This window comes from Podarcis raffonei, chromosome 4 (assembly GCF_027172205.1).
Source record: "Podarcis raffonei isolate rPodRaf1 chromosome 4, rPodRaf1.pri, whole genome shotgun sequence".
Classification (NCBI taxonomy): Eukaryota; Metazoa; Chordata; class Lepidosauria; order Squamata; family Lacertidae; genus Podarcis; species Podarcis raffonei.
The window spans coordinates 23442610-23465649 of NC_070605.1; the positions used below are offsets into that span (position 1 = coordinate 23442610).

General features: G+C 42.8%; 1 protein-coding gene across 1 annotated transcript; it reads right to left on the minus strand.

Annotated features, from left to right (window-relative positions):
- Positions 1-3666, minus strand: LOC128412351 (vitelline membrane outer layer protein 1-like). Its single transcript, XM_053385259.1, has 3 exons — positions 3460-3666; positions 1578-1681; positions 1-383 (listed from the first exon to the last, which is right to left on the minus strand). The coding sequence occupies exons 1-3, from the start codon at positions 3628-3630 to the stop codon at positions 89-91; spliced, it is 570 nt and encodes a 189-aa protein (XP_053241234.1). The 5' UTR covers positions 3631-3666; the 3' UTR covers positions 1-88.
- Between the last annotated feature and the right edge of the window lie 19374 nt (positions 3667-23040).

Consider the following 23040-nt stretch of genomic DNA (forward strand, 5'->3'; position numbering starts at 1 on the left):
TTCTGAAGACAATATTTAATTGTTGTTAACCTCCATGACTACCGAAAAGTAGCAGAGATATGCCGTAAGGGGCGGAGGTACATTGGGTTCAATCACAGCAGAAGAACTTCACATCATTAAGTGCTGTGTCATCGCCATCGCCTTGGGGAGACTCCACCTTTGTCTGGATCCCACAGATATAACCAGAGGAGCAGCGATTGCTCCATGCGCCAAAATTTCCCCAGGTAAGTCCCTGGCCCATCAGCCCAGTTCCATCTTGACAGGTGAACTGGATGTTGTTGGCGGCCGTATCATCACCATTGCCCTGGTTTCCTTCCACTCTCAGAGAGTAAGAGATCAGATTGCTTTGAGGGCAATACTGAATCCCTGTCCAGGTTCCCCACCTGCCAAAGAAGACACTGGTGTTAATTATTAAAACATGGGGAGCCTTCTGCTTACACCTAAATGGATCAGCTCCATGTGAATATTCCAAGAGGGTGCTCCCAATGTCTCAAGGGCTCTGCATTGTTGCATCCAAAGGTTCACAAAGCAATTGCCTCTGCCCCTCCTTTCTGCCCCAACACTCACTGCTCCCGGTGAGGGCAGAAGCAGTTCTCCAGGAACCCAGAAGCAGGTATTGTAGCTGTCTGAGCCTGTGAAACAGTTAATTATCACTTTAATGTATCATTTCCCATAAATATTGCTCAAAGCCTAAGATCTTCTGGGACTGAAATGGTCCAGAACAATTATTTGTTTACTAGAAAAGAGGAGAGAGTCTCAAAAAGCACACAATTATCCATTTATTGGGGCTCAACTTATTTTGAGCTAGAGAACTCTTCTGAGGCATAGTACCTTCTCGTTTTATTGGTTTTAGGTATTGTTTTATGTTTTAAGGATATACTGTTTGGCGTTTTAGACTGTATACTGCATAGAACTTTTTGAAATGTTGGGGATTGTAAATATTAAATAAACAAATATCTGATCCCTCCTGACTGGAATAAGGTGTTTTCTGAATAAAATCCTTGTTCCCTTTAACAGACTTGGAGTTTCCATTTATTTCTATTTGTTTCTTGGCTTCCATGAGGCAGAGACAGATCCAAGTTTAGTCTTGGGTAAACGTTTGCCTCCTTAAGTCTCATCACTGCCCTCTCACTTAGGTGCTTCTCTGAGTCCAAGATCTATGGCAGATCAAGAGGGAGAGGGCAAGATAACCAGAGGCTGCTGCTCCCTGTCCTTCCTCCTGCCCCTTGCTCAAAGAGATTCAGTGAACGTGTAAAGATAGCAAGAGTTGCAGCTAAGAAAGGAAGCTCAAGGTGTCCGTACTGAGTCACCTATGGGATACAGGGATTGGCAAGTGGCTAACAGTGCCAACCTCTAAAACCAGGCCTGCTATCAATTTTGGGGTCCTGCAAAGTTGAGTTGGAAGCCAGCAAAAGGCTAGAGTTGGTGCCCTTTGAGAGGTCAGAAAAAGCAAGGTGAACCCTATGGTTTCTTTGTGCTGGTCTAACCTAGCATAACAAATTTCAGTTCAGCCCCTCCCACCAACACCTTCCCAAAAATTGCAACCAAAAAGAAATGAAATCCAGAGAGATGCTCACGGTCCAGTTGCAGACTCAATTACTGAACTGTCAGTGCAGTGCAGGCGAATTCCATTTAGGGCTGTATCATCCTCTTTGAAACCACCACCTTGTGGTGGCTCTACCTGGTGGGAGAAGAGACAAAGAGACTGAGATAAATCTGAAGATAAACCAAGGACTGCAAAAATCAACGTCAAAAGTAAATCATGAATTCAATGAGATCTAAGTTCAATTAACGTGACATGGATGCAACAGTTTTCAGCTAGAATTATCCATTCTCTTAAGTCTCTTAAGACACAAGAGTCATCTAGTCCAACCCCCTGCGATGCAGGAATTATTTGCCCAACATGGGGCTTGAACCCACGACCCTGAGATTAAGAGTCTCATGCCCAACCAACTGAGCTATCACACCAGCCATACAGCCCATGTGAAACTCAATTAAAGCTCCTTGAAATGACCATCAGCAAAAAAAAAAAAAAAAAAGCATTCAGAATGTTGCAAGCTGCTGTCCTAAAGTATAAAACATACTTCAGTAAACTATGAAGACATTTAAAAAAAACAACACTGGAATGTAAATAGTTTAATTCATGTTTCGTTCTCCTGGCAATTATGGGGATCACTTTCATGTGCAGATTTTTGCATTAACTCAATCAGCTTGGTTAAACCAAATTAGCTCATTCCAAGAACTGCCTTTCCCCCACAGCCAAAATTAGTTAAAGGTCCTGTGCTCTTCTTTACAACTTTTTCACTGCTTGCCAGGGAATTCAATCGGGATATCCTTCACCTTGAACAAGAATCATGCTAATAGATCTAAAAGATAAACACACCATGCAAACCAAAACATGACATTGCTGCAAAGCAATTGTTTTGTATGCGTGTGAGTATATGTATTTCTTGTTGCTTATTTTTGAATTGCACAATCCAATTCTTTGTGGGTGGGTGATGAAACACACTGCATTCAGCCGTAATTATCAACCTTGAGTGATGTTTTTTTTTAAAGACTGGCAATCACTTCCAATACTGCAGGCTTCCCAACTTTGATCCCTCTCAGATGTTTTGGATGATAACACCCATCATCCCAGACCATTTGTCATGCTGACTGGGGTTGATGGGAGATGGAGTCCAACATATCTGGAGATATGTTGGAAAACATCCTACATGTAAGCAGTCGCACCAAACAGAGCCGACCCAGTCATAAGGCAGGGTGAGGCTGCTGCTTCAGGTGCCAGAAACCCCCCATGTAGCATGGCCAAGGGTGCCCCGCGTCCCTTGCTGTCTCCACTATTGGCAGAGAAGCACCATTGGCACTGATTTTGAGCAAGACCACATACATTTGGGGCAAGATATCACCCCAAATTGGCATAATCTTGCCCCCATAACCCAATGGCTGGGAGCACAGTGGAAGCAGAGCAGGCGGTGTCGGCTGGAGTAGTTAGGTCATGGTGGTAGTGACAGCAGCAGTTGGACGAAGTGGATCTTCCCCTTTTGCCTCAAGCAGTGAAACAGGATGCACTGCCCCACCACCAAATAATCTGCCCGCATACCAGGGCTTTTTTTTTTCAGCCAGAACTCGCCAGAACTCAGTTCCAGCAGCTCTCAAGTGGGCACTATTGCCATTCTAAGAGAACAAGACACCTCTTTTTCTAGAAAAATAGCACTGCTGCATAAGATGCTAATATATTTCACTTGGTGGCCCAAATTACCATCTGGCTACTCAACCTCTTATTGCCCATATTAGGGCAATAAGAAGCCCTTATTGCCCATATTAGTCCTCTGGACTAATAGACTTAAGAGTCCATCAGTTCCCTATTGTTTCCCCATCTTCAGAAGGTGTTCAGAAAGAAAGGGAGGGAGGAACTTCAAAGTGAGCCAATGGTGACAGCAACCCTGGAGGAAACCTTACCTTCAGTGAGAAACCAAAAGCATATCCCTGAGGGCAAAACTGGATTACCCCCCAGGTACCCCAAGATCCTCCATTTGTCACAGAAAGGACGGAATTAAAGTCTCGGGCTTCCACAAGCCCAAGGCAGCAGCAGAGGATCAAGAAGAACGCAGGAGAGGCAGTGAGATCCATGGTATCTCTGCTCTGAAGCTAGTTGAAGGAAAGCAGCCTTGGGAATTTATAGCCCAGAGGTCTGAGCCAGGTCATATCCTGAGACAAGGAAATATTTTCCAAACTTGTAAAAGGTAAAAGACCACCAGTAGGTTTATTTGCATTGAATGTGCATTACGTGTCAGTAGTGACTACGGCATTAAGGAAGCAGTTTGATTCTGCTAAACCTCTCGGAGCTGCAAGGGTTTTTTTGGCTGGAACTGGTCTGAGGCAAAGTAAACCAGAAGAAAATGACCTCTTGGTGACATTGTGTCAATAGCAACTACGGCGTTAAGGGGAGCTGGCGTACAGCTTCCGGGTCATGTGGCCAGCATGACTAAGCCGCTTCTGGCGAACCAGAGCAGCGCACGGAAACGCCGTTTACCTTCCCGCCAGAGCGGTACCTATTTATCTACTTGCACTTTGACGTGCTTTCGAACTGCTAGGTTGGCAGGAGCAGGGACCAAGCAACAGGAGCTCACCCCGTCACGGGGATTCGAACCGCCGACCTTCTGATCGGCAAGTCCTAGGCTCTGTGGTTTGACCCACAGCTCCACCCGCGTCCCCTCGTGAACCATACTGACCTACAATTATTAGATGGAAGATGGTGAGGGTTAGGGTTAGGGTGAATCATGTGAATCATGTGCCACCCCACCCCACACCCCATCTGCTGTACCATCACCACTGCCATGGCCCTGACTGACTAAGCTGCTGTACGACCACAAAGACTGTTGCTGGCCAGGGTGCCTTTGGAATCTGCTGCCTGCAATGTGGCCGCACAGCAGGCTCACTGACTCTAGGGGGCTGAGGTTTCTTTGCTTGAAGGGTGCCTGGCCCCCTCAATGTCAGGAGATACTGCAGGTTTTGTGATGTCACACGCATCTCCCAACACCACGCAGGCTAGTGCAGTCTTTCAGTAGGCCACACTGGCCTGCGCAATGTCAGGAGATGCTCCCCACTTTCTCCCTGATGCTTAGGTGTGTCGTGTTTGTATGTGTAGGGGGGGTGTGTGTGTGTGTGTTTGCATGCATGCACGTGCCTAAAGCTGGGATCTAACAAACAACAGAAATGTTTACACAATGTGAGTACACAAAGAGGGCATTGCTGCATACAATCAGCTACAAAAATGGAGTCCTGTTTATACTGAAAACAAAATACTTGCACCAAATGAAGGGAAATTGTGAATCTGACGTACGAAGCACTTTGTATTTACTCTTCCCTTTAATTTTGAAGGGAAAAATAACCAATCCACTTTAAATTATTTAATTGCAATGGTTCAGCAGCTGGTGGTTTTGTAGGGAACATGTGGAGTGTTTATTCCTTTATTGTAAATTGTGCCTTATACTGTCTACATGTCTACTCAGAAGTAAGTCCCACTCAGTTCAGTAGGGTAGGTTAGGATGAGCAGTTGTAATTTGCTCAAGCTGGCCATGCGAGCTTTATGGGAAAGCTGGGATTCTTGGTATAAGAGCTTCTTGGTATAAGAATTGGAAGGCTAATAGCATGTAGAATTGCTTCCACACCATCACCTCCATCTCACTAAATTTCTTCCAACAGCTGGAGGCAGCCATGTTTCCAAATACCAGTTGCTGGAAAGCTCATGTTCTGCTCCCTTGTTTCCCACAGGTATCTGGTTGGCCACTGTGAGAAGCAAATGCTGGACTAGATAGGCCATTGGCCTGATCCAACTTACTATTCTTATATTTCTAAGTGGTGGCAGGGAATGGGGCATGATTCTGTAGTTCACCTCAAGTGCCAGAATGTATTAGTCTGGCCCTGAGAGGACAGTAAGGTGGCACAGTTGGATCAGACCAATAAGAGGTCTTTCTGAGTCAGCCAGTGCCTGACCTAGTTGCCCTGCCTGGAAGCATTTACAGTGGTACCTTGGGTTAAGAACTCAATTTGTTCTGGAGGTCCGTTCTTAACCTGAAACTGTTCTTAACCTGAGGTACCACTTTAGCTAATGGGACCTCCTTGCTGCCACTGTGCCACCACACGATTTCTGTTCTCATCCTGAAGCAAAGTTCTTAACCCGAGGTACTATTTCTGGGTTAGCGGAGTCTGTAACCTGAAGCGTCTGTAACCTGAAGCATCTGTAACCCGAGGTACCTCTGTATATTTCGAAAGCTGGGTGATTTAAAAAAAACTTGTAATAAATTGGTTATCGGGCTACAGTTATACACTACGTGTGGTTTTGCTCTCAGGACCCAGAGAAAAGGGGGTAAAGATGGACAGTAAATAGTTTCTTAAGCAAATTTGGACTATTTGTAGTAGTTGTAGTAAAAGCAAACATAGCCTGTTTTTTGGTTAAGAAATAGCACATCCACCCGCTATAAATCTATTTATCTTTACTGAGTCCCCAAACCAGTTCCTGCCTTATATGCCACAGTAAGCAGTAAACCATCCTCTGCAGGAGATCCAGTAAGACCCTTCAGAGATATCACTGGAGCAGATAGCTCCTTGGGATCAGGTGTCTGATATAGGACACACAAAATAAGTTGGATCTTCTGCAATAACAACTGTGAACACAACCACAGTTTTAAGAGCCGTGTTGGTGGGGTGATATTGCCACCACCCTCTCATTAGTTACAATGGGAGGAAAATTCACTAGAGTTACATCTGTGCCGTACATTTAAAGCACACAGTGTTCTCTCAAAGACTACCAAATTTATTTTGGCATAAGCTTTCATGTACCAGAGTCTACTTTGTTCCGTTCATGAAGTGTTAGTCTCATTTATCAGATCTATAAACTTGCAATAATAAAGGCTGCTGGTGTAATCATTGGGGTTAATGGCAATGAAATGGAAAAAGCACCATCTGTGACAATTCAAGTACACAGAATTATCACAGTGACCAGAGGCACCCTTCTCTTCTTGGTTTCATCTATTATAGGGTCCGCTCCTGGCACTGAAAATAAATTCAAGTTCTAAACCAGGGATAGGGAATGTGGCCTTCCAGATATTGCGGACTGCAACTCCCAACAGCCACAGCTGGCATGGTCAGTGGTCAGAGGTGATAGGTACTGGAGACCAACAACATGTGGAGGGCTGCAGGTTCTCTATCCCTGGTCTAGCCCTTCTCAGCTCTACTTCGTGTGGAACCTTCCAAAGATGGAACCATACTCTGGAACCTTTTATCTAGCAGCAGTCTGTTTTGCAATGATTACATCCCTGAAATGGGTTTCAAAATGGATGCTATGTTGCACTTGCCAGGCCTATTCTAATTTTCTAATTCCTGATCTTCAGAAATCTCTCACCTTCTTTTTCTTGTATTTCAGTAGCGAGCATATATATATATATATATATATATATATATATATATATATATATCTTCATCTTGTTCTGTGTCACCATCACTCACTCATTCTCAGGTTGGCTGCACAGCACATAGATTTTGCTCTTAGCGCCTCTTCCCAGTAACCTCAGTTCCCTGATCCTTTCTGCTTCAGCAGGATCTCTGCTAGCACACCAAGTAGAAACCTGTAAATTCAGCCAGCATGACACATCTAATGACATCTGCTCTGCAGCTCCTGGCAACCAGAGGGAAGGGTGTGGAGGAGAGAAAGTAGATGCTCTTTTTACAAAATCCATGCTACACCCAAACTGACTCCAGAATTGACCGTTTTCATGCCATTTGTTCTTCTACTGCTAGAACTGCTGCCATGGCTGATGCAGGGCCAGTCTTCAATGTATCACTTTGGGAGAAGGCATTCAAGCAAGAGATGAAGACTCAACTCCAGGGATTTCTGAATTATACTGGTTTTCAGTCCCGCAAACAGACTGAAATGGCCTTGGTGGATGATCTACACCAGGAACAGTAGACAGTGCATGAGATCCCTGCCGCTTCCGCTGCACCACTCAGTGCTACCTTGAGATTGCATTGATTTCTTGTGTGGGGAATAACACATGCATTATAAATAAGGCGGAAAGAGTAGTCAAAAGGGCATTTGGCAGGATTAGGGAGCGGAGTGAGCAAAGGCCAATTATTCGCAGGAAGACTTAAAGTCACCTACTAGGTTATTCATCACGATATAACAAATTGGCTTAGCCAGCATCGATTCCTTTTGGTATCTGTAGAGCTGGCCACCTAAATTCCTCCAAGTATGCACAACGAAACAAAGAATAGAAAGGGAAGTATTTACCTGGTCCTGTTAATCTGGATTGCTTCTCACTAATATGTGTTTTGGAAGTCAGCCTTCTATGATAAGTGTCACATCTTTTACTGGAAGGCACCAATTTCTTATGTGTGTGCTTTTTTATAATGCAATTTATTTTATTTTATTTTTACGAATTGACTTCAAATTGAATAGTTACATTATTTCATATATTGACTTTCCACCCACAGTGTTTTTGCCCATACTGTTTTCTACTGCATTATATATTAAACTATTATCTATTACAGAAATCCATCTAATACTTGTCATTTTTCTACCACTACTCCTGTCTCGAATCCTGCCCACGATTTCATTTGACTGTAGGGCTTTTTCATATAGTCCAAAAAAAGTTCATTATTTTGATCTCTTATTATTTCTGTCAGCTTTGCCATTTCCACATAGTCCATAAGCCATTCCTCCTTCAATTTCTTATTATGTTAAGGCAGCTTTAGATGTACATACATATTTAGGAATTGTCTTGCTGAGGCAGAGATCAGGTTTGTCTAGCCTAGCAACCAATTTCTACTGGATTCCTGGTGTTTTATTGATGACCCTTTGCTGCGCAAATTGCCTTGTAAATTCTCCATCAAAATTTTAAATCAAATAAATAAATCCTGAGAGTGGCAGTGGTGGCAGCATAGGGAACTAGAGACCGGGAGAAAATCAATTCTGCTCACATTCAACAGGTGAACCTACCTGAATTGCATTTTCCAAAACACTCCGAGAACCACAATAGAACCACCATTCAAAATTCGCAGTTCTCAGAATTTTGCAATTAATGCAGTGTGTCAAGGGATGTGCACGAAAATGCATATATCGGTGGAAATAGCATGCAGAAATGTCTTATATTTAGAGAAATGGCTGTATAAAAACATGCCTTTTAGGAGAAATTCACACTAAACTGATGAATTTTCTTGGGGACATTAAAAAAAAATCTGAAATTGATATGCGAATGTGGAGATCTGAACTTAACATTGGAAAAGGGAAAGGAAAGTAAAATTGACAGAATCACCTCTCTCTGTAGGGAACAGCTGCAGCCTGAAAACTTTCTGCACGACCTGGGGCTTCTCACATTACCTGAGCAGTGTGTGGGATACCTGCACTGAAACATCTTCTGAATTGTAAACGTAATGTGAGAAGGGGCCTGCACCATCCAGTGCTGTCTGCCCTGCTATTTGCTAAAACTAACCTGACAGCAAATGATATCAGCGTTGCAATTAAATGTCACATTTAACACTCGATCTGCTATGCCATTAGGAATGTAAATGGTAATGGCATTAGAAACTCATGTATCGCATTAGAGCACCAGCTGCCAGCTGTTTTGCTGCCACCTGCTTCCTCCTTTGTTTTCTGTTGTGAAGGGGAAGGGAGCTCTTATTTTACACGCACATCACACCCTAGCAAAATAAAAAACTGGACCTCTCTCCCCCATTTTGATTCCAGGAACTTAGAGAGACTGTTTCCAGTGTGTAAGCTGAAAGACATCTCTTTCGAGGAAAGCTAAATAGGAGATTTAAATCTGATTCTGCAGCATCTTTGATAAGCCACATATTTTAACAAATGGCTGTTTTGAAAATAAATAAGTTAACTTAATTTCAGTGATATACAGATTACACTGTGAAATGCAAGGTCTCTTCAGTGCTGCGGAAGCATCACTTTCAGCAATCAGCTGGAAGCAGAGCTAAATGTGGGCTCAATAAAGGATTTTGTATCATGACAAAGATCCTTTACTGAGATGCAAGTTCCCATTGAGCAAAGTTCCTCTGCAACTTTAATTAATTAATGTTCATAGGCATTCCATTATTGTCTCTGTTCACAATTTTGCACAGTGCTTCGAAATCCTGCAAACCCTCTTCAGCTTGACACAGTAAGCTTTGGTGAGTTCACCAGGCTAGAGGTGAAATCTTTGCAACCTTGCTTGGAAAGAAAGACCCAAGACTCTTGAGATGCTTAATTCTGCATGCAGAAGAACATTCTGCACACTTCGTTGCTGTTCTGCAGCATAGTCCTCCATATGAGGGCTTCCACATATGTCTTGGTGCATCGCTGACAACATTGGTGCAATGTGTGATGAGAAGGATTATACGAGGGAGGAGAATTTGAGACCAAGTAGCAGTGGGGAGGGGATGCGGGTGGCGCTGTGGGTTAAACCACAGAGTCTAGGACTTGCCGATCAGAAGGTCGGCGGTTCGAATCCCCACGACGGGGTGAGCTCCCGTTGCCCGGTCCCTGCTCCTGCCAACCTAGCAGTTCAAAAGCACGTCAAAGTGCAAGTAGATAAATAGGTACCGCTCTGGCGGGACGGTAAACAGTGTTTCTGTGCGCTGCTCTGGTTCGCCAGAAGCGGCTTAGTCATGCTGGCCACATGACCCGGAAGCTGTACGCTGGCTCCCTCGGCCTAAAGAGCGAGATGAGCGCCACAACCCCAGAGTCAGTCATGACTGGACCTAATGGTCAGGGGTCCCTTTACCTAGCAGTGGGGAACCTGCGGCCCTCCAGATGTTGCTAGACTCCAACTCCCATCAGCCTCAGCCAGCATGGTCAACAGCATGGGAGCTGTAGTTGCACAACATATGAGGGGCAAAAGTTCTCAATCCCTGCACTCATCTCGTCCTCAGATATTCTAGAACAAACACAGAAACTATTAGGCTCTTCCTACCAGCACATGAAACACTAATACATGGCACATCATAGGTTAAAAAAAATAGAAGCCAACTACACAACGGTAATGGATAAAAATGTAAACTTTTCAAATCAGCATAGAACGCTGTCTTAAAAAAACTCATAAAAAATAACCACAGATTAAGGTCTAGTACATTTAACATTAGCAATTTCTATGTGAACCATGCCAGGGGGGAAAATAATAATATGCCAACTGAAACTGATAAATGTGCCAAAGAAATGCATTAGAAAATCGCTGGCGCTTGAAGGTTCTAATCTTGTCCATCTCCTTCAGCACAGCATGCTTAGATCTGGATTATGCAAAGCTCCCTCTTTAAAAAAAATAATACAAAAAACAGTTTTTCAAAACTCCATAAGGAAAAGTCAAATTGCAGGATAACAGCAAAAATGTCTAGGTCTCACTCCTCGTATTGGTTCCTCATAACAGAAACTTTAATAATTGCTACTAGTGAGAGCAGTCCACACATGCATATATAAAAACCTAAGTGGAATTAATAGATTCGTCTAGTTGTCACTCAAGCCAAAATCAGGCATATTTCCATGTAGATTGCCTTGGAAATGAATATTAACATGAAATATAGATGTTAATATTCATTTTCAAGGCAATCTAGATGGAAATACACCTGATTATAGTTTGAGTGACAACATGACTGAAATGTGAAAAATTTACTTTTATAATATTAAAGGCTTTCAAACTTATTCAGTCAAGGTGCTTGGGATTGGGCTGTGGAAATGTCCTTTGCAGAAGACCAGTCACTTCAGGAGGGTTAGGAGTAATCATTGCCAAAAAAAGGACCTAAGAGTTGCAGACCTAGGGAGGGAAAGTGCAACTTTCTCATAGGATAAGGATTGCAAAGCTCCTTGGGCCCCCAACCTATTCTATAGACTGCAAATTAATTTTTTAGTGTGGCAGCACCCATGTGTTTTTAACAGGCGTTTAGCTTATTGTTGATTTTAATTATTTTTGAATGTTTTATATATAAATTGTATAACCTCTATTTGACTGAGAAGTTGAGTAGCTTTGGCACTCCTAGAGGGGTCCTTCACTGAACGTAGAATTAGATACAATTGAAACCAGACATATTTAAATCATGACTAGCTCTCCACAGTTGTTCTTTAGTTAAAGGTTTGCCATTTTGAAAGAAATCTGCCATTCTAGGGAGCTCTGTAAGCCTTCTCCTGCGTGTCAATGCCCAATCCTAGCCCAGCAATGTGACAAAGTGCCCCTGCTCCACTATTCAAACTGAGATCACACAGGACACAAATAGCCAACATCAATGTAACTGTACCTAGGTGCTTCCATTTGCAAACAGTGTGTGTGTGTGTGTGTGTGTGTGTGTGGAAGAGAGAGAGAGAGAGAGAGAGAGAGACTGTTGGGGGTCTGTCTCGGATCACCCAGAGAATGGGATGTAGGCAAAGACTTCATTTGAGACCCCATACTGTCTCCCCCCATGGGACATCAGCATAAAATGTAACTGTGCACTCAGTAACTGGGCATTTTTTCAGCTGAAGCAAGCAAATAGTGGTTGTTGCTGTTCTGGAAGGAATCTTCCTTTGCAAAGGAATCTGCGGTAAAGTAGGAGATTTTTAGTTCTTTCAGGAGCTGTTCGGCTCATTGCTAGCAGTTTAGAAATTGCCCCTGTGCTAGACACTATGTTTAAATGGAAACACCCAACAGTAGAGATCCCAACATCCTTCAAAGTCACTGTGTAGGGATGAAACACTTGTCTCTGCTTCAAGACCCCAATCAGATATCTTGGAAAACAACCACGGTTATCTCCTCATATTTGAGCTCCCTGAAGTTGTGAAGTGTCCTAAACACTGAGTCCTTCAAACAGTAACATTCAAAATGGATGATGGTACTGCAGGGGAGGTCATCAGAGTGAGATCGCTGGCCCAGGGCTCTATGTGCCCTTTCAAAATCGTCAAAGGAGAGAGAAATGTTCAGATCCAAGCCATTAAACCTCTAAAAAGATGGCCATGTCTGCCCTTACTTTTCCTCTGGTATTCCCCCCCCCCCCGTCCCATTCAAAAAATCTTCCTACGCTCATGGTTTGAATATTCCTCAAGCTTCAGTAACAGCGGTCACCGTTTTTAATAGCGCAAGCTTAGTCTGATTACCTATCACTAAGGTCATACCCTCACTACCAGTTTTTGTAATGCCTGCCAACTGAGTGATGAGTATCTGGAGTTCAGCCATCCAGTCACCCTGAAAAGCTTCCCTCATTTTAGCAACGTACTTGTTCTCGGTCAGAGCATTACTCAATTTCATGCCTCACAGTACCATAGAAGTGCCGTGCACCATTTTGACAGCTTCCCCTCAACTGCCATCTTGGAGATATTGTTGTCAGTTTCGGGCTCTATATCGAGTCTTAGCAATCTTGCATGAGATTCTCAGGTCTGTTGAAGCATCACCTTAGTAAGCTTATATCATTATTTCTCAATTATTATTATTATTTATTAAATTTCTATACTGCCCGTCATCCGAGGATCACAGGGTGGTTTACAATATAGAAATACAAAAATACATAGCATAGAAAAGCACAGGATTGTTTCAGAAAGTCACTGCCCAGTGTGTTAAAGGCCCAGCAGCCTTCAGAAACCTGAAATCAGGCTGGATTCATGTATGAGCCATACCCATAATCACAACTAGTATTGCCTCACGCGCAACTTTTCATGAAAGCCTGTCACAAAACAACTCCTGTCTGGATGCCTGACGTGCTAACTTTTCTAAATGTTGCTTGTCTGCTTTGAACAGAATTGCCTAAATACGGTTCTGTCATTTGTAATGAGGTAATAGGCCTTAAAATTACTTGTGTGTCATCTCATTGCTTCTACATCTGATCCTCTACCTAAATTGCTGCCATTATCACAGCATTCTTTCTGTTAGAGCCTATTCTGTATAGAAATCAGTTTCCCAGAATATTTACAAGGTAATTCCTGAGGTGGCAGGTGGGAGTTTAAAATGAGTTTGGGATGGGGACTTCCGGGTTGGCGCCATTGTTTAATGGCGGATTCCCTCCGAGCTCCGGAGGGAATCGGCTCCGTAGCGTCTGGGTCTGGCCGCTGCGGCGAAGCGGGGACCCTTAAAATCACAGGCGCGGATGCCTGTGAACACAGAGACTCGGCGGGCACCATTTGCGCCCCCCCAATCTGCGACGGAGCCTTTTTAAAGGCTTCGGAACGGAGGCAGGGTGAGGCGTGGTGCTGAGAGTACTCCCTCGCCTACGGAGTGAAGCCGCAAGCCATAGACAGAGAGCGCCAACTTCTTCCAAGATCGACTGGACTCTAAAATATAAACCCGTGAGTAATACGGAGATTGGGACTTTATAAAAAATTTTAATTCTGGATTTGGAACGAGCGGGAAGGGGCTAAAAAGGAAGTCACCCCCCCCTCTTTGTAAACAATTTAAAGCAAAGGACTGAGCAGCTAAGGTCGAAAGAATTTGCTTCTTGTTTTTTTTAATGAAAAGATTTTGATTTCACGGTTTTGACACTATAAGAAGATTTACTGGAGGATAAAAAGAACTTGGGGCCTGAAATTTTACCCCCCCCCAGACCCGGGAACGCCCTATGAGAAAGCCTGGTGTATGGAAGATTTTGACAGCTGTCAAGTGAGCTGTTAGTCAGCTAGCTGTCAGCTGGAAAAAGAAAACATTGTTTCTGCTGTTTCTGCTGGTTTATTTGGTACAACTTTGTTAAAAACAAGGAGGGCTGATACAAAATAACTGGACTTTTGGTTTTGAGCTGAAAGGAACATTAAGGAACTAAAATCCCCCTAGAGGGGGAATAAGGACATTACACTACAAAAATGACTGGAGTATGTAAATTCCAAGCAGAACTAGACAGAGTTTTCGTTCTCTTGGGAAACTTGAAAGATGAATACAATGCTTTGTCTACAAACGTATCATTACTACACTGGACAGTAAACAACAGCTTGGAGCCTGATAAGGACTTGAAACAGGAAGCCTATTTAACTGAACAAATAAATGAAACTGAAAGCGTAGAAACGATGGAGCAATGTGTTGTTTTTGAAGAAAATGAAGGAGGAGCAGGAGATTTGCAGGAGTTAAAGGAGAGTTACAACATGAGGCCTGACATGATGACAAAAAAGGATAATAAAAATTGGATGTGGAAAGCCTGGTCTGAATGGGAATCTGGAAAATGGAAAGATCTCCTCGGGAGGAGACCTGAAGACCTGAGGATTACAAATTGGTTGAAGGTGAAAGCTGGAGCTTTGGGGACATTTGGATCTGTAAGAAATCTGAAACAAGAGTTGGAGCACCCCATAGGCTTTGCTTTTAAGTATGGAGGACTGGCTGGAAGCAACATGGATTCTGTTGGGCCGGAGCCCCTCCGAGACTTGGGGCTTAACATTAAGGACCATCAAAGAGACCGGCGGAAAGGAACTGAGAGAGATATAAGGGCCTCGGACGTGAGATCTCCAGGCTAAATAAATAACATAAAGACTGATGGACATTGGTTGGGGTCTGGAACCGGGAAAAGGGTGGGCGGAGGTTGGGAATCCAAAGGGTGTATAAGGATAATTTGTTTTTTATAATTTAGTTAATGGTAAGGAAATTGGGCAAATCGTGGAAGGGAAATGTCGGTCGACTTCAGGAAAAAGGTTTAAGAATAATTAATGGGGTATAAGTATGGATGTGTGTTTTTAATAAGGTAAAATTGGTTTTTTCTTTTTAAATTAATTGAAAATAAGATTGTTAAAAATAAATGGAGGAAATGGAAAAAAGAAGGAAAGTAAAACAATAGTAAGTTAGAATAAATGTATAAGTTAAGGTAAAGAAATAAGTTAAGGACTTGCTGAACTGACAATTTAAATGGGAATACAAGAAGGGGAGGTGTGAGGAGGTCTGAGAAATAAGGTTAAGAACAATAAGTATCAGAAACTTTTATGTGTTTTTATTGTTGTTTAGTTTTGAATATTTTGTATTTTTGTGTTTGTTTTTTTCTCTTTTGTTTTGTTTATTTCTTGTTCTTGTTTGTTGTGTGTTTTTTGAAAATCCTAATAAATATTAAATTAAAAAAAAAAATAAATAAAATGAGTTTGGGATGGTTCCAGTCTTCAGCACTCAACTTCTGGTCGGGGTGGTGGACTCTTAGGGGTCAAATATGGCCTACAAGTTGTAGGTTAGCCCCCACTGCTATAGAGTCTTCACTGATAAGATCACGAAGGTGCTGAGATTTAGTAATCTCACAATGTAGAAATATTCACCCTCCTATTAACTATCCATGAGTACATACCCTCCAACATTTCTCCAATGAAAATGGGGACGTCCTATTCAACAACAACAACAATTTTATTGTTTATACTCCACCAATCTGACTTGGTTGCCCCAGCCACTCCAAGTGGCTTCCAACATATATAAAACCATAAAATAAAACATTAAAAAAACTTCCCTATACATGGCTGCCTTCAGATGTCTCCTTGGCTTGGGGGTTGCATAACTCCATGCCCTCTAACATTTCTCCGATGAAGATAGGGACGTCCTAAGGAAAAGCGAGATATTCTAGGATGTGTGGGACACTTTACATCATGTATTCCTGATGTGACAGGCATAAAGGACAAGCAATTATTTTGGCAGCATGAGCAAGATCAAGTTAGACTCTGCACCGACCAGCGCCCCCTCTGAAAATTACTTCTCAATCAGATTATTTCCTTGACAAAAGTAACCAGTAGGATGGAACTCCCGTTTGCTTTCCCTGCAGACAGGGGGGACTTTTGAAGTAGCCAGTCCAACGACCTGTTTGTGGTTCTCCTATTTCTAATCTAGCAACTTCCCAGCAAGACTAAAGAAGTCCCAGTGGTCCCAACAGCGTATCCCTGAAACAAGCCAGTTAAGGACCTTTCTAAGTCATATTTGGCCCCTTCATGGATCACTGCCTTGTCGTGGCGAAGGGGCTTGAATAACTCAGAGAAGCTATGAGCTATGCCGTGCAGGGCTACCCAAGACAGACAGGTCATAGCTGAGAGTTTAGACTAAATGTGATCCACCTGGAGAAGGAACTGGCAAACCACTCCAGTATTTTTCCAAGAAAACTCCATGGACATAAAAAAGGAGAAGCTTTGAGAAGAAAGTGAGAATTTCCAATGCATGCTCTGGTTCATGGGGTCATGGAGAGGAAGAAGAAGAAGGAGAAGAAGAAGAAGAAGAAGAAGAAGAAGAAGAAGAAGAAGAAGAAGAAGAAGAAGAAGACGACGACGACGACGACGTCATATTTGGGCACTGTTGAGATGGAGAAAATTTTTTGCCATTGTTTTTTTGTCTCCTATACAGTACTTTAACATGGGTATTTGAACATTTAGATTCATAAAACAATCCAGCCTGAAGACTGAGCAGATAATGGCAGATTAGGAAACTGATTTTTTTTATTTAAAAAAATGACATAAAACCACAGTTAAAATAACTATGACACAATGAGCGCTAACATTTTCAGTCCATTGGCAGCAAAAAAAAACCCAATTCTATAAAGCATGTCCAAATTAAAAGAGCTTGCAAAGACTCAACAAGAAGCTCCTCTGATTTAAGTTTTGGTGTGAACATTTTCCAGCAGCTAGAAAAATCAAATCCGGATTTTAGGATTATCAACCAAAATGGAATTTAGCACTTATTCAAGCCATAACACATTTTCCTCCATGATCGGCAGCTGAGATATATAACCAAGAATTGTATTCTCATGACTAAGTTCTCGTTGCTGCCATTTTCTGAAAAGAGGTTAATGGACCAGCCTCTTGCCATGCTTCTAAAAAAATACACAGTGTGATTATAGATATAGATTGTGGTGCTGTATGTCCTTCTGTGGAGCATTCTGGCGCTGCAAAGATGCCTTATTTCCCCACAGTGCATCCCAATATCTGTGTGCACAATCACGCTTTCTTTCATTTTGTGTATCATGCTTGGACATGGCCAAATCTCTGGTGTAGATATGGGGAACCTCAGGGGACTTGATGTGGTGGCCCCAGACCCTCAGGACAAAGCAGGAAGTTCTGGCTGGAGGACTGAGACAATGTTGTTTGACTGCACCTGATTCTTACATTCCACAGGGAGGTGTAGTTCAACAATAGCTGGAGGGCTGTAGGTTCTCCACACCTGGTTTATCTAGCCCATCATCCTGTTTTCTATAGTGACCAACCAGGTGTCTATGGGAAGCCTTCAAGCTGGAGATGAAGGCAATAGTCCTCTCCTGCTACTGTCCCCCAGTATGTGATATTCGAAGGAATACTAGTAGCCATTGATAAGCCCCGTTTTAAAGCTGCTCAGGTTACCATGTCTTTGAATAGCAAGCACCATGATTTATCTGTGCGCAGTGTGAATAAGTATTTTATTGTGTCTGTCCCAAATCTTCCACCCTTCTGTTCAAGAGGAATTGGGTTAGGAGGGCTGTGAGACAATGGAAGAGTGTGCCTTCAGGTGTGAAGTCAAACTGCAGGGGTGAAGTCAAACTGAAGTCACAGTGCCTGCTGTGGCTGTAGGGACCAATAAAAGTGAGACATATTTTGTTGCAGCTGGGGCAGATGAAGGCGTCTGGTTGTGCTGCTGCAGATGCACCATGGCGTTTCTTCTTTTTTTCCTTTGGCATTATGAGAGGGGGAGGAAAACACCCCTCTTGCCTCACTGATGTTCTGACCACCTCAGGTTAAGAAGTAGAAATGAGCCATATGACCAGGTAGGAACAGCTGCTTGATTGAGAGTTAACAAAGGTTTGGAAAGCTTCTGCCACAGCTTTTTCATGCATTGCCATTATCAAAGTTCAGACAAAAGTAGGACTGAGAAGATGGAGGGAAATCTCAGGCATAGAGTTTATAAGTGTTAATGTTCAACTGAAGGAAGAGGGAATTCAGAATTGCAGGAGGAAAATCAAGTTTGAAACAGAATGTGAAAATGCAAGAACAATGTTAGCTTTTTGCAATCCCTGCCCTGTGACATTATTTGACCAGGAAGTCCTCAAGTACTTGGCTCAGTAAATAATCCCTTGTTTACATTTCTTAAAAAGGGAAAACACCACATCCTTCTCAGAACAAAGGAGGCATGGAGCAGCAGGAAGATAATTCAGGTTCAAACACCAGAACTCTCCAGAACAGTCTTTCCCAACTTTGCACCCTCCAATGTTTTGGACTACAATTCAATCAATCAATTTCCTTTATTCGACCGATAGTCAGAAATAAAACATTACACAATAATTATAAACTATAACATCATAGGGGTACATAAATAAGGTAGGGCCACAGTACTAGACCTCTCACAGATAACCCACATCAAAGCAATCAGTTATACGTTTCCGACACTTGAGTGCCAGGAAAAGGAATTTAGCCACTGACAAAGTTGTTTTCCCAGAAGACTTATTTAGCAGATATGCTGTCTGCTTTCCTCTTTGTCGGGAACTGAGCTGGGGTAAGTGTGGAGTTATAAGGTACTGTCTTAAATCATTGTAAATGGGACAGCTCAGTAGCTGTCTGTGGATTCTACCTCACCCAATGCACAGTGGCATAATCTCTGGTCATATGGGACTCCTCCATATCTTCCCTTCAGAACCGCCGAGTCAAGAACATTCAGCCTAGCCGCAGTAAATAGTCTGCGGTATTCCACGTAGTGGATCTCCGCCAGGTAGCAAGCTGGAGCAGCCCGATACAACTGCTCCCCCAGAAACAACCCAGGTTTCACACGGGCTATGTCCTCCTGCCTGGCAATATCCCTTAATCTTTGAGCAATCACCGCCTTTGCGTGGCTATATGTCATGGACTCTATATAAAGGGAGGACAACCCGCACTTCTGCACTTCCTCCACTATCTCCCCTTCCCATGGAGATTTAAAGTTATCCCTCAGAATTAAGGGGGCCAAACCCACCGGTCTGAAACAGAGCTTGAGCCATAGCCATAACTTCGCTTTCAGGGCCACATACCTAAAGGCTTGACAACCGGTTTCCAATCTCATGATCGCGCCTGCCACGGAGGGGGGGATCCTGAGTATGGCCCTGAGGAATTGGGTTTGGATAGATTCCAATTTTTCAAAGTCCCTACGTGAGCCCAAGGCAATGCCCACCAGCAGAAGAGGGAGGACTTTCATTTTAAAGAGTCACAAGGCAACTTTGACAGTTTGTGCCTGTTTCTTGGAGTACAGGGTTCTAATCACCAAGGCTGCTTTGGATGCGTTCGAAGCTATGTATTCTCTGTGCGCCAAGAAGGACCTATTTGATCTTACAACCTGACCCAGGTATTTGAAGCAACTGACCTGCTCTAAAGGGATACCATTAACTGACCATAAATTAGGTTTCAGTCGAGCAGCAAAGACCATTATTTTGGTCTTGGCATAATTTAGTTGGAGCTCGTGTTGGGTCTCATATTCATGAAGAACTTGAAGCATCCTCCTTAATCCGATGGGGGAGGTAGCTAATAGGGCGGCATCGTCCGCATACAGTAGGACATTCAAGGCTCGTCCTGCCTGGACTACAATTCCTATCATCGCTTCCCATTAGACCATGCTAGCTGATGCTGATGGGAGTTGTATTCCACAGCATTTGGCAGGCCACAGATTCCCCACCATTGATAGAGAAAAGTGATTTGAGTAAACGTGAGCAAGGCATGCTCATCACTTTAATACCTACAAAAATACTGGTGACTTATGTTGTAAGGGTTTAAACACACTCACTCTTTCACTCATAACCCACCCCCAATTATTAAGATCTACTTTTAGCTTTTCTTTTCTTTTCCTTTTTTGAATGGGAAGGGAGAACATTTGCTTTTCACACACAACTCAGCATCCAGTTGTATCCAGGGTCAAGATATATTTATTCATACAGGTGTCAGATGACAAGTTAAACAATCTGTTGCTTCTGTACTGTACAAAACATGGCTCCCTTGAGAAATAAAAGATACGAAGAAAAGATCAGAAAGCTCTTGAAAGAACAGTTGAGAAAACAGAAAGCTTCTTGAAGAAACAAAATAAAAAGTATAGCCAACATCTCATTATATTATTCTTGTAAATCTCCCATACTTCCTGGAAAAAACAGGAGGATTCCAATATTCCGAAAGAAGAATGCAGATTGTATTTTTACTGTTTAGTTTTACATAAGAGTGGGTTTTCAAATTGTAGGTGTATTTACTGCTAGGGACGCGGGTGGCGCTGTGGTGTAAACCACTGAGCCTTGGGCTTGCCAATCGGAAGGCCGGCGGTTCGAATCCCCATGACGGGGTGAGCTCCTGTTGTTCGGTCCCTGCTCCTGCCAACCTAGCAGTTCAAAAGCACGTCAAAGTGCAAGTAGGTAAATAGGTACCGCTCCAGCAGGAAGGTAAATGGCGTTTCTGTGCACTGCTGTGGTTTCACTAGAAGTGGCTTAGTCATGCTGGCCATATGACCCAGAAAAACTGTCTGCGGACAAAGGCCTTCAATTTGCACATCGGCCATGTAGGTCAGGACTGGTTGTAATTCACTCACCAATTAATTTAACCAGGACTGTAATGTGTTTATTTATTTGAGGCATCTGTAATACCTCCTTGACCCCACCCCACCCACCACCCACCCCCGGATAGCACAATAAACATTAAAAGGACGGTTAATGAAAATCTACAGCAAAACAGACAGGCAAAGCGAAAATAAAATATAATCATGCACTTCATTCTTTCCCATTCTTCTTTTGCTTGGGCAAAACGGCACATCTTTAAACTTTAACCAGGATGAAAACAATGTAGAGGATGGTGCACTTTGGAAGGGAGACTATTCCAAAGCTCTGGGGCCACCACATAGAAAGCCCTTCTCCAGACCCCTGCATTGCAAATCTCGCTCCACAAGTGGCCACCAAGAGTGTTGTCTCTGCAGCTTGGTATGGGGGGTGGGCAACATTCTTTCAGATATTTGAGACCCAAGCTGTCTGAGGCACACACTCTGTGCTGTTATAGAAGTACCTTGAATTGGGCCTGAAGTATCACAGGCAGCCAATGAAACTTTTAAAGTTGGCATTATTTGCAAGTGACTAGGAGGAGCACCTGCTAGTGCCTTGGCTGCCACATCCTGCGCGAGTTGTAACCCCCAGGCAGTTTTCCAGAAATGCCCATTTACTCCTCGGTAATGCATTCTCTACTAGGTTGCCACTACAGACACTGAAGTCTCAATGCAGAAATTCAACGTGCTGCTGTCTGGGTCTGGAGAAATGCTACAAGAATCAGTATGTGCTGCGTATATGTACAGATCATGTGTGACAAGATGCAGTTATACACCCCACAAAGAACTAATTTAATATAGAGTCAAAAGTCTGTGCAATTTCAGAATGAGAAGCCTATCCAAGTAAGACGCAAAGCCTCCGAAAGTGGAGGCCACAGCACAGTGGGAGAGCAGAGTTTGCAAGCAAGTGTAGGGTTCAAACATCAGCTTCTCCAGCTAAGGGGGGGGTGTGCGAATCCAGCTGCAGGACTGGGAAAAGCATCTTTGCCAGAGAACTGCTGCTGGAGTATACAAGCATAGGTCTGCTTCAGGCAAGTCAGCTTAATGTGTTCTTTGAAAACCTTGAAATAAATTCCACGCCATCTCCCAAGGCACCAAGCATGCTATTTGCAGGAGCCTCTTACAAGCCCAATTGTGAAGGGAAGCGAACTAACAATACTGCTTGCCTCCTTCAGTACTGCAGAAGGAGCCACAAAGACTATCATGGGGATAACGGCTGCAGTTCTTTTCCCTTGCTTAGGACAACTAACACTGCAAATATTCAAGGAGCTGCCTCTTTTTGTCTGACCAGTTTCTGATACTTATCTTGGTCACTTAAAAAAGAAAGAAAGAAATCCCAGATTTTTTCCCTCGGGGGCAATGCTCTAGTTTCAGCTTTTCATTTCAGCTGGAAATTCCAGGGTTTTTATTTTTGAATAATATTTATTAAAGTTTCATAGAAATTACAAAAATAGGAAAAAGAAAAGAAAAAATAAAAAAGAACAAAAAATACAAAATACAAAAAAATAAGAACAGTTAAAAACAAATCAGTCTTTCCATCTCTTATCTTTCATTTACTTATTTCCCTGACCTCCTCTCACCTCCCTTTTTTGTATCCTAGTTCAATAGTTGTTTCAGCAAATCCTTACCCTTTTTGCTTTTATCTTAATATTTTATCTTAATATATTATAACTTTACATTTTCACCTGTTATCAATTTCTCTTTACTTAATCCTTTATATCTTTTCTGCTAAAACCACATAGCTTAATTCCAACATTTCTAACATTCCTTAATTTTACAATATTTCTGTAAGTAAACTTTAAATTTCTTCCACTCTTCTTCCACCGACTCTTCTCCTTGGTCTCGGATTCTGCCAGTCATCTCAGCCAGTTCCATGTAGTCCATCACCTTCATCTGCCATTCCTCCCGGGTGGGTAGATCGTGTGTCTTCCAGTATTTTGCGATGAGTATTCTTGCTGCTGTTGTTGCATACATAAAAAAAGTTCTGTCCTCCTTTAACACCAACTGGCCAACCATGCCCAAGAGAAAGGCCTCTGGTTTCTTCTGGAAGGTATATTTAAATACCTTTTTCATTTCATTATAAATCATCTCCCAGAAGGTCTTA

Bases quoted from the DNA above. Each gene is read 5' to 3' on its own strand.
- LOC128412351 (XM_053385259.1), bottom strand. From the start codon at position 3,630: ATGGATCTCACTGCCTCTCCTGCGTTCTTCTTGATCCTCTGCTGCTGC. The intron at 1,682-3,459 runs GTAAGGTTTCCT...TTCTCCCACCAG, and splicing joins CTTTTGGTTTCTCACTGAAG to GTAGAGCCACCACAAGGTGG. The intron at 384-1,577 runs GTGAGCATCTCT...CTTCTTTGGCAG, and splicing joins ATTGAGTCTGCAACTGGACC to GTGGGGAACCTGGACAGGGA.